Here is a 12,808-nt window from a genome sequence, read left to right as displayed (position 1 = left end):
GATGAAGGGATTTCCATGAAGGGACCTAGAAATTGACAGAACCATTGGTCACTCCTTGAGGGGCTGTCTCTATCTCTACCTTCTACAGGAAATGGTTATAAAAATCAAGAAATTCTTATAAAATGATTTTATAAAATGAATAATTTGCTTTCTAAATCCCTTCCTCTCAGACACATAACTCGCTTTTGTTTTTTGGAGGGTGAATGGCAAAGTGTGGTCTCCTGGGGGTTGAATGCCATGTAAACCAAAAGGAGTGCAAAACAGACTTTTCTCTCCAGCTGGCTGAGGTTAGCACATCCATGACATCTGCATGCTGCAACCAAAGCAGCCAGGATTTCTTTCAGATCGCAGCCAGGCTCGATCAAGCACTTACTGAGTGCCTAGTACGTGCTCATAACTCTACTAAACACTAGGCAGGACTGCAGGACTCACAGTATTAAGACACAGGGCTTCCCGTGAACACCCATCTGGGACTATTCACAATTCAACAGTCCAATCCTCAGTTTTCTCCAATGACTCCCCCGGGGTCTTCACATACAAATTACACCTTCTCTAAAGCTCTATTGCACATTGATATCAACTCAGCACACTGCCTGGTACAGAGTTATTACTTAATAAGTATGAATTACTGCTTTTTACCTGACATGTGGCCATAAATATGTTGTTTATATAAATTCATATATCAAGAGAGGGCATTCCTGACCACCAATCTAACATGGTAGCCTTCTCCCACCCCTCACTTTCTACTCCCCTGCCTTACACTTATTTTTCTTCATCTTTTTACTGAATGACTTTATACTATACACCATTGTCTTTCTCTTCCCACTGGAGTCGCATCACAACAATGGAGCACCAAGAGTGAAGGGATGGGAATGGCTCTCCCCAGGAGCAGGTGATAAGGAAATGCATTGCCTGCTGAGAACTTAAAAACAATACTTAAATCCACAGAAAGTCAATCTGCTATTTATCATTATTACCACACACCACCAACTCAAAGAAAAATGCCTGGGTGCCCTACAGGGCAGACCGTTTTCCACCACATTGCCCTTGGTAAACTGTTAGCAGGAACTTCATCTGTTTTGTTCACTGTTGTACCCCATCACCCAATTACAGCATAAAAATAGTTGTTACTGAAAGTATTTTCTCCAGTTTTTCATGTGTATGATTCATGTCCTCCCACGCATTCACTTAAGAGCATGTCTTAATACTGTGTGTGTGTGTGTGTGTGTGTGTGTGTGTGTGTGTATCTCCTGCATAGTGCCCACTGGTGAGCACGCAGTAGGCACTTGATAAATACTTGACCAAGCTTGCATAGGGTTTGTACCCACTACCCGGAAGTTGGGATGGGAAAGGGCCTTGGCAGAAATGTCATCAGTGAATAAAGTAGCCCAAGAAAATCATTTCATGACAGGGCAATGGAAGCAAGAAAAGCAAGTTGCCACCCCTCCCCTTCGGCTCTATCTTGGCAAACTGCAAGAACCCCGACCCTCCCTCTTACCACTCTCCCCTGCTGCTTTAGAAACAGACAATCTTTATGGAGGACCTACTCTGGTCCAGGCACTGAGCTAACCCTTGCAGGTGTTGCTTCATCTAATCTCTGCTACCAACCATGTGAAAAGGTTCTATTACTGCCCCTATACCACAGGCAATGAAACCGAGGCTTGATGAGGTTAAGTAACATACCCGAGATTATTCACCTGGCATCTAGTCAAACTGGAGTAAAGTGATCGATCACCAGAGTTTATGCTGTAAAGAACACAATGTTTTCAATACAGATATTTAAATATCCTAATCAAATTAATTACTATAAGTGATTTCATTTTCTACAAAATCTTTAGAATCTAGAAGTCACTGGTAATGTTTTTGCCCAGGATTCTGTTTACCTTTTCTCCTGCTGCATCCGTTTGAACCCAGAAATCAAACCGGTCAATGAACTCAGCCTTTAACAAGCTCATCTCATAGAATTATGTGGATTACCTCACTCCCTTCTGCAACATCACGGTAAACAGTTGATCAGCCCCACTCTACTGGTGGCAGAAGTAAAACATGCAGCTGGTCATTGATGCCTAACTCATTTTTCCTTCCAATCTCAATAAGATATGTCCTAAGTGAAACCCAGAATATTAGATGCTTAAGCTCAACCATTAGAATGAAATGAAATGAAACCCGGAGTTGATTCCTCACGGACCTAATATGTCTCTAGGTTCCCCTCCTATGAAGTCACCCATTCGAACTTGTGATGAGCTGTCATCTCAATGTCTTCAGCTAGCTCCCTCTTACCCCATCTGCAGCACCTCAAGGCCAGCCTGAAGCTCGGTATACTGTCTACTCGCACTGAACACACTCAAACCAAACTGTATGACTTGGTCTGGGTCTTGGGAAGTGGTTGGGAAGGAGGCATATGCACGTGACCTAAAGTAGGGCTTCTCAAACTGTAATATGCCTGTGAATCCCATGGGGATCCTGTTAAAAATGCAGATTCTGATTCAGCATTTTGGGGGCGGGGCCTGAGGTGCTACAGTCGTAGCTCCCAGGCGATGCTGCTGCTGCTGCTACAACCTGGCCTGCAGTTTGAGCAAAGGAAGGAAACAGGTGAAACTCTGGGCATTTCTGAATGAAACAAACCTGTCTTGAAGATTCACTGGTGACTTTTCCAGAGCCTTCCTTCTTCTACACACACACACGGACACACACAGACACAGACACACACACACACACACACACACACTTCTTGTCCTTTTTCACTGCAACCTCCAGGAATTTATGCTTTCCCCTAAATCTCTAGCCTCCCGCCCTCCGGGCGGCGCTCCATACCTGGACATTTCCCGGTGTGTCCAGCCCCCACAGCTCACCTAGCTCACCTGTGTGCCTAGTAGGTAACAGGCTGGCTAACCTAGGGGATCAGAGAGGACTTCTGCCCGCTCCTACTCCCCCTGGGCAGACAGCTGCCCTGGACTCCACCACACATGGAAATACAGGGTTAAGAGCAACTGTCAGAAATCTTCCCGTCCTGACAGAACTACCCCCGGTTCAACATACCAATTAGATTCACACGGAAGGATGAGAATGTCCTGAGCAGCACATCCCAATGCTCATACGTGGGTACATGCTCCCAAAAGGGGCCCATGGCCACATAAGTTTGAGAACACTGTCTAACGTTTCCCTTTCCCAGTTGCATATTAGCACATCAAAGGCCCTGAGAAGTCCTGCGGTAAAGAAATACATTTAATTTTGTTTAAGCCAGTGAGTCACATACTTATTTATTACTGATCATGGAACTTTTTTTCCCACAGCATCTCGGGGGACCAGTTTTCCATAGAGCATTTAGGGACATCTGTTTCACAGAGCCAATAATTCCATTTTTTAATATCTTTGAGATTTGAAAATCTGCCTATGAGATTCAAATTTGCTCCTAGAAATTTTACAGCCTAATGTTCTCTTAAATCGCTTAAAGGGTCGTCATTGATACTTTTAAAAGGCACAATTCATGGGCAATATAGTAGAGAGGAAGTAACTCAGGCTTTGTAGTAAATTCATGTTTGAATCCCACCTCTGCTATTTATTAGCTGGGAGCCCCGGCAAGAAAACCTGCACCCCAGCGCTGTTGTGAGGAATGCAACTAACCTGCAAAAAGAGAGCCCGGGATTTAGAAATACTCAACACTTGGGGTATTTGAATACACTGTACAGATGCAATGATCACTGGACGAGCCCAACAAATCCATGGTCACGGACTGGGACTGTTTCCACTTGTTCTCTCTTGGATTTCTATTGCAGCTCCACTTAACTGCATGCACCTGAGCCATTTTTATAAGGCACTAGCAACTTATCTGATCATAGGACTTTTCTTTAACGGGCCTGAGCTCTGACAATCTTTGCAAACTATGGCTCAGGATCCATTCTGAGTCACACCTTTTGGCAGATAAATGTAGACCCACTTAATGTATTTCCCTGAGAGTCACGGAGTCTAAAACATCCCCTAAAACATCAATTAATCCAAAAGACAAATGTAGAAGAAAGGGCAGGTATTCTAGAGCCAGGCACATTTTAATCCCAGCTTTGCCACTTATTGACATGTGAAGAGTTACTTAACCTCTTTGCATTTCAGCCTCTTCGTGTGTAAAATATGGATAATACTGTGCCTATTTGGAAGAGTTGCTAAGAGAATGAAATGTGTAAAATCAAATATGCAATTAAATGAGTAAATATGTAAAGTGCAAAGAACAATGCCTAATACTTGGTAAATACTCAACAGTATTAACTCCTTCCTCTACCTCACTTACAAATGCCAGACATCCACTCCCAAGGGTAGAGACTGAATCTGATTGGGCAAACCATGTCGGAATCTCAGTAGCGATCGCCTATAGGGAGATATCTCTGGTCTTGCTGGAAGGACCATTATTATCATGGAGACTAAGATCGTATGATAGATTTCTGAACTCCCAGGTAGAAGGACAGCTCTTCGAATAAGACTTAACGGTTGTTCACTTTTCCCTGCAAACAGCTAAAGTACTTTACGCCAGTTATAAAAGTGATCCAGATGATTAAACAGAACCCTGATGGAATCAGGTCTACCTTCTTTTGAGGAAAAGTCTTGTAGGGGACGGAAACTGACAACTTCTGGCAGGTTTTTTGTAGGCAGAGATGGTAAGGATATACCCATTGCCCACCCTTCTCACAGGAATTCATGGCAGCTGCGTGGATGGATTGAGAGGAATATGAAGGCAGGCACAAGGGTGATTAGTGCCTGGGTTCAGCCCATGCAGTGCCTGGAGCAGAAGAGCCAGCTCAGAGTGTGGGCTCAGACATGTGGCAACCCACCAGTTGTGTGTGTGTGTGTGTGTCTGTGTGTGTGTGTGTGTGTGTGTGTGTGTGTTTAACTAGCTTGCAAAATGTTGAGCCTCCCTTCTTCCCCACAGTCATTTTGGCAAGGATGTTTTTGTTGGCAAAGAGCAGCAAGAGCCAGGTACCAAAGTACCTGCAAATAGGCTTCCCCATTACTATTGAGATTCACATCTTGTTCCACTCTCTGTCTTTCATGAGGGAGAGAAGGAAGGGCATTTACAGAAATGTCAAGGTAGGCTCAATGAAAGAATGGAGATGACAGAAGAGGGTCAGTGAACTTAAAGACAAATCAATAGAAATTATCCAGTATAAACAACAGAGAGGAAAAAAAAGATTGAAAAAATTAACTGAGCCTCTGGGACTTGTCTACCATATCAAAGATCTAACATTTGTATCACTGGAGTCCTAGACAGAGGAAAGAAAGACGTTGGTACAGAAACATAAATGTGAAGAAATAATGGCTAAAAACTTCCTAAAGGTAGTAAAAAACCAAAAATTTACAGATTAAAAAACTGAGCAAATCCCAAACAGTATAATCTCAAAGAAAATCATGCCCATATCTAGCCATGTTATAATAAAATTGCTTAAAACCAAAGATAAAACAATATCTTGTAAGTGAAGAAAAATGATATATTACATACAAGGGAACAATGATTCAAATAACTGCCTATTTCTCATCAGAAACCATAGAGGTTGGAAGACAGAAGACAGTGCTGAGAAAAAAAGAACTTAACTGAGGACTCTGAATCCACAATCATTCCTGAGGACTCTGGCATTCCTTTCAGAGTAATAGATAAAAGAAGTAGACAAAAATCAGCAAGGCTATAGAAGACGGGAAAAACAATGTCAACCAACTTGACCTAATTAGCATTTATAGAACACTTGACCCAACAACAGCAGAACACACATTCTTTTCAAGTGCACATGGAACATTCACCAAGATAGATCATTTCCTGGGTCATAAAGCAAACCTTAACAAATTTAAAAGAATTAGAATTATATAGAGTATGTTCTCTGTCCATAATGGAATTAAACTACAAGTCAGTGACAGAAAAATACATGGAAAGTTCCCGAATATTTGGAAATTAACCCAATTCCAGCCACCCAGAGTTAAAGAGGATGTCTCAAGGAAAATTAGGAAATATTTTGAGCTGAAAGAAAATCAAAATATAGCATATCAAAAATTGAGGAAGGCAGCTAAAGCCATATGGAGAGGGAAATGTATAGCATTGAGTGATTAAATTAGAAAGCAAAGGATGACTTTAAATCAAGAACTAAGCTTCCACCTTAAGAAACGAAACAAAGAGGAGCGAACTAAACCCAAAGCAATCAGAAGGAAATAATGAGTAGAAATCAGTGAAATTGAAAACAAACACAATAGAGATCAATGAAACCAACAGACACTTATTTGAAAAGGTCAACAAAACTTATACATTTCTAAAACTTATACATTTCTAAAGAGACTAATTAAAAGAGAGAGAGAGAGAGGAAAGTGATTACCAATATAAGAAACAGAAGAGGGGCTTCCCTGGTGGCGCAGTGGTTGAGAATCTGCCTGCCAATGCAGGGGACACAGGGTTCGAGCCCTGGTCTGGGAAGATCCCACATGCCGCAGAGCAGCTGGGCCCGTGAGCCACAACTACTGAGCCTGCGCGTCTGGAGCTTGTGCTCCGCAACAAGAGAGGCCGCGACAGTGAGAGGCCCGCGCACCGCGATGAAGAGTGGCCCCCGCTCGCTGCAACTAGAGAAAGCCCTCACACAGAAACGAAGACCCAACACAGACAAAAAAAAAAAAAATAAAAAAAAAAAAAAAAAAAGAAACAGAAGAGAATATCAGTAGACTCCTTAGAGCCTGTAAAAGCCTATAAAAGCATAATAAATACTATGAACAACTCTTTGCCTATAAGTTTGACAATGAAATGGATCAATTCCCTGGGGAAAAAAGAAAACAAGCTACCAAAACTTATTTAAGCAGAAAGAGATAACATAAATAGTCCTGAATTTATTGGATAAACTTAATTCATAGTAAGGTCTTCCAACAAAGAAAGCTACAGGCACAGAAGATTTCATGGTGAATTCTATCAAACATTTAAGGAAAAAATAAATCCAATTCCACACAATTCACCCAGAGAATTTAAAAGGATATAAAAACACTTTCCAACTAATTTTAGAAGTCTATCAATATCCTGATATCAAAACCATAAAAATACAGTATAAGAAAACTGGAGACCAATAGATGCAAAATCCTCAAAGTAATTTTAGCAAATTGAATCCGGCTATACATAAAAAGATAATACTTTAAAACTAACTGAGGTTTATCCCAGGAATACAAGGTTGGTTCAATATTCAAAAATTAGCAAAGTAATCCACCATAATAACAGACAGGGGAAACAAACATATGATCATATTAATAAATACAGAAATAACATTTGACAAAATTCAAGAGCCATTCATGTTAAATAATTCTCAGCAAACTAGGAGTAGAAGAGAATCTCCTTGACCTAATAAAGGGCATTACAAAAAAATCTTATAGCTGCATCATACATAATAATAAAAAATTGAGTGACTGCCCTCTAAGATCAGGGACAAGACAAGGATGTCTGATCTCTCTATTTCCCTATTCAGCAACATAGCCAAAGTTCTACCCAGTTCAATAAGGCAAGAAAAAATATTCAAAGGCATACAGTTTTGAAAGAAAGACATACAACTGTTCCAATGTGCAGAAGACATGATTGTCAAGATATAAAAAGCCAAGAAATCTACAAAAAGCTCTTAAACTAGTAAATGGCTTCATTAAGATTTCAGGGCCCAGGAATTCCCTGGCAGCCCAGTGGTTAGGACTCGGCCCTTTCACTGCCAGGGCCCAGGTTTGATCCCTGGTCAGGGAACTAAAATCCCTCAAGCCATGTGGCCAGACCAAATAAAAAAATTTTTTTTTTAATTTAAAAAATTAAAAAAAAAAGATTATAGGACCTAAGTCCAAAATATAAAAACCAGTAATAGTTCTGTATACTGGCAATGAATGATTGGGAATTAAATTTGAAAAAAATTTTAAAACCACTATTACTTACAATAACTCAAAGAAAAACATGAAACATTTAGGTGTAGATCTAAACAAAATATATACAAGATTTGTATGCTAAAATTGTAAAATGCTGATGAAAAAAAGCAAAGAAGGCCTAAATAAATGGAGAGGTATACTACGTTCAGGATTGGAAGAATCAATTTTGTAAAGATGTCGATTTTCCCCAAATGGATCTCTATACTTAATACAATCCTAATCTATAACTCAGCAGCACTTTATAGATATAAACAAGCTGATTTTAATATTTATGTGAGAAGTCAAAGGAATTAGAATAACCAAAACAATTTTACAAAAGAAGACAAATTTGGAGAACTTACACTATATGGTTTTAAGACTTATGATAAAAGTACAGTAGTCAAGATAACGTGGTACTGACAAAATAACAGATATATAGATCAGTGGAACAGAATAAAGAGTTTAGATATAGATCCACACAAATATGGTCATCTGATTTTTCACAACAGTGTAAAGACAGTTCAATAGAGAAAGGTTATCCAGCAAGGGATTCTGAAAGTAACTGGACATCTATACACAAAGAAATTAATCTCAACTTATATCTCAAAACTTATATGGAAATTAATTCAAAATGGATCATAGACCTAAATGTAAAACTATACTTTTAGAAGGAAACAGGAGAAAATCCTTGGGAACTTAAATTAGGCAATATCTATATTTCTTAGATATAAACAACAAACCACATAAGAAAAATTTGATCTATTGGATATCATCAAAATTTAAAACTTCTGCTCTGGGAAAGACATTGTTAAGAGAATGAAAACATAAGTTATAGACTTGGAGAAAGTATTCATAAATCACATACCCAATAAAGTTCTTATATCCAGAATACTTAAAGAATTTTCTAAACTCAAAAATAAGAAAACTTTAATTTTTTAAAATGGGCAAAAAATTTGAAAAAAGACTTCACCAAAGAAAACGTACGAATGGCAAACAACCACATGAAATAAGACTCAACATCATTCGTTGATAGGAAAATGCAAATTAAAACAAAATGAGATACCACTATACGCCTATTAGAATATAGAGCTAGTGGTAATGTAAAATGGTATGGCCACTCTAGAAAATTTGGCAATTTTTATAAAGTTAAGTTTCCACTTACAACACGACCCAGCAGACTATCCAAGGTATTACCCTAGAGAAATTAAAACTCTTGATCACACAAACACCTGTGCATGAATATTTATAGAAATTATTCATAATTGCCAAAAACTGGAAATAATCAAAACATCCTTGACTGAGTGACTGGATAAACAAACTCTGTTACAAAAATCCAACAGAGTTTTTCTCAGCAATAAAAAAGAATGAGCAAAGACATTATGCTTAGTGAGAGAAACTGGACTTATATATACCATATGGCTTCATTTATATGACATTCCGGAAAAAGCAAAACTATAAGGACAGAGAAAAGATCAGTGGTCACCAGAGGTTAGGGGTGTGTGTTGGGTTTGACCACAAAGTGGAAATGTAGGGGCAACGTTTCAGGTGAGGGAACTGTTGTGTGTGGTAATCATGGCAGTAGTTGTACAACTCTATGAATTTGTCAAAACTCACAAAACCACACACAAGACAAAAATGGAATTTTATTGCATGTAAGTTTTTTAAAAGAAAGCTGGCATGGCTATATTAATATTAGAAAATAAGAGCAGAAATCAATGACATGGAAAACAGAAAAACAATTAAGAATATAAATGTAACCAAAAGCCAGTTCTTTAAAAGGTTAGGAAAACTGATAAACCTCTTGCTAGATTGATCAAGAAAAAAAAAGACATGAATTACTGACATCAAGAACAACACTTGTTGTTCACTATAGATTCTACAGACATTAAAAGTATAAAAAGGAAATATGATGAACAACTTTATGCCAGTAAATTCAGAAATATACAAATTCATTGAAAGATATAAACTGCCTAAGTTGATAACTACTAATTGATAACCTGAATAGCCCCATATCTATTAATGATATTGAATTGGAAGGTGAGGGCTTTCAGATTAAAACTAAATAAAACAAAAACAAAAACATACAAACAAAAAACTCCAGGCCTAGCTGGCTTCACTGGTGAAATCTGCCGAAGATTTGTAAAAGAAATAAGACCAACTCTACTCAAACTCTTCTGGAAAACAGAAAAGAAGGAAGCACTTCCCAGTTCATTTAATTATTTCATAATTTTAAAAACACCAAATGGAGGGACTTCCCTGGTGGTGCAGTGGTTAAGAATCCGCCTGCCAATGCAGGGAACATGCGTTCAATCCCTGGTCTGGGAAGATCCCACATGCCACGGAGCAACTAAGTCCATGAGCCACAACTACTGAGCCTGCGCTCTAGAGCCCATGAACCACAACTACTGAAGCCCGTGTGCCTAGAGCCCGTGCTCCACAGCAAGAGAAGCCACCACACCACAACGAAGCGTAGTCCCCACTCGCTACAACTAGAGAAAGCCCGTGTGCAGCAGCGAAGACCCAACGCAGCCAAACATAAATAATAAATAAATGTATATTAAAAAAAAAGTCAAACATAAAAAAAAAAACGACCAAATGGAGAGCAGTGCCCTCATTACTTACAAGGCCGCCAAATCAAAATCATTGCCCAAGAATTCCTCCAGCAGACTTGTATCCAGCGTCGGGTTCCCCAGAGTGCCACTGGCCCCTTGAGCTGCAAAGGCAAATTGAAAATCTTGAGATTCATGAATTTTTCAGAATGGCTAATCGCTAAAATTTCAAAGCAACTAAATGGCATAATGCATTTATTGACAGTGTGGCCTTTCTTCCATTCAAATATCTCCTTCAGAAATCTTTTTAGATGTTACCCTCCTCGAGCAGCCTTCCCTGACTGTCCAAGGCAGGTTTAGGTGCTTTTTTATGTGCATTCATTAACACCATGTACTTTGCCTTACACACTATTATAATTGCTTGCTTTTGTGTTTATTCCTCTATCTAATGTCTTTAAGGGCGAGGACTATGTCTTTCTTATTGTATCTATGTTATGAAAAAGGCAGCAATTAACATTTATTGGCTAGCTGGCTGGCTGGCTGGATGAATGGATAGACTGATGATTGGCATGTTGGTCTGATAGATTACTTCCAGTTAAGTTCAACAAGAAGTTCAATATCTTGCTTCACATTTTTGTTAGACTTCCCAAAATGCAACACAATAGTTCTGTCCTTTTTCTTGATTTACAAAATGAAAATAAGCTTATTGGTTTATTTCTGACCATAACAAAGACACTAGAATTTTTAAAGAATATAAAATATAGGGATTTCCCTGGTGGTCCAGTGGCTAAGACTCTGCGCTCCCAATGCAGGGGGCCCAGGTTCGATCCCTGGTCAGGGAACTAGATCCCACATGCCGCAACTAAGAGTTCACATGCTGCAACTAAAGATCCTGCATGCTGCAACTAAGACCTGGCGCAGCCAAATAAATAAATAAATATATACATAACAAAAAAAGAATATAAAATATTAAAATATGTTATAAAGAAGACAAAACAATCTTTCTTTGCAGATAACATGACTCTATACCTAGAAAATTCAAGAGAAACAACTGACGATTAGAAATGATCAGAAAAGTCAATAAAATAAATGGTTAAAGTTAAATATAAAAACTAATTACTTTCGTATGTACAAAAAAATAACCAGTCAAAAATTCACATAAATATAATGAAAAAAAAAGAAGATTCCATTCAAAATAACAAAAAGCCTAAAATATCTAAACATATATTTAGGGACAACATATTTTTTTAAAAAGCTAATAAACTCTATGAAGGGTCATAAGAAGAGATTTCAATAAATGGAAAGAACTTCATTGTTCTTAGACTGAAAGATTCAATATTGCAAAGCTTTTACTAGACATTATTTATGATGTCTGCCAAATACACAGTCATTTTCTGAGAACTTTCGCCTTATAAAAACAGTCTCCTGCAACCTTTACAGGCACCTGAATCAGAAAGAAAAAATCCATTGGTTGGCCAGTGACCACTTCAGTTATTTCTCCCAAAATTCAAACTAATAGACTTTAAAGCTGGTGGTTGAGATTAAGTCACCTAATAGCTAAGGCAGAGGACAGGAGTGATAGTCTAAATATTTCTGCCAGGTCCTTCATGATTTTTTACCCTTAATAAGGCTGGTTGTTCCCGTTCTACTCTAATTACATGACAAAGTCCTGTATACATCCAATAAACCCTTTTGAATTGGTTTGTATGTTATCTGCAATCAAATAATCCTCAAGGAAAATGTTCTGAAGTTCATCTGGAAAAATAAATACATAAAAATGACCAGAAAAATTAGGGAGGAAGGGGGTAAATAAGTACTGAGAAACACACAAGTGAACACATCAAAGGAACACAAACAAGTCCAGGATATATCAAGAAATATTACATATATACGGAACATATATTTTATACTTATATATGGAACATATATTTTATACTTATATAAATATTATATATATATATATACACACACACGATAGATGCATGATAAGCATATCCTTTGACACTAGTGAGGAAAGATTCATTATTCAATAAATGTTGTGGGGAATACTGATTATACATTTGGGAGAAAAAAAACCTGGATCATTTTCCTGCTTCCGCACCAAATCTGCGGATAGATCAAAGATTTCAACATAAATAAATGAAACGATAGAAAGAAAACATCAGTGACTATTCTTATGATTTTGACATAAAGAAGGTTTTCCCAAGCATGGCATGAAAGCCAAAAACTATTTTTAAAAAAAGATTGATAAAATTTTACTTTATCCTTTTTTTGAGGGGAGAAGAATGTTTCACATTTTACTTTGAAATAATTTCTATCCTAAAGAGAAGCTACAGGGTTTCCCTGGTGGCGCAGTGGTTGAGAGTCCGCCTGCC

At 38.2% G+C, this 12,808-nt stretch overlaps 1 protein-coding gene across 1 annotated transcript in view; it reads right to left on the bottom strand.

The window, feature by feature from the left end:
• The window catches only part of MYRFL (myelin regulatory factor like), a 117,482-nt gene that overhangs the window by 72,081 nt on the left and 32,593 nt on the right, over positions 1–12,808 (bottom strand). Inside the window, exon 2 of the mRNA XM_027106999.1 lies at positions 10,507–10,597. Within this exon, the coding sequence (XP_026962800.1) occupies positions 10,507–10,597 (91 nt within the window). The remainder of the gene's footprint in view (positions 1–10,506; positions 10,598–12,808) is intronic.

The sequence above is a fragment of the Aethalodelphis obliquidens genome, unplaced genomic scaffold (genome assembly GCF_003676395.1).
Source record: "Aethalodelphis obliquidens isolate GAN/ISIS:26980383/991018 unplaced genomic scaffold, ASM367639v1 scaffold8, whole genome shotgun sequence".
Classification (NCBI taxonomy): Eukaryota; Metazoa; Chordata; class Mammalia; order Artiodactyla; family Delphinidae; genus Aethalodelphis; species Aethalodelphis obliquidens.
The sequence above is the reverse complement of the archived record's forward strand: the minus strand, read 5'-3'. Positions and strand labels throughout refer to the sequence as shown.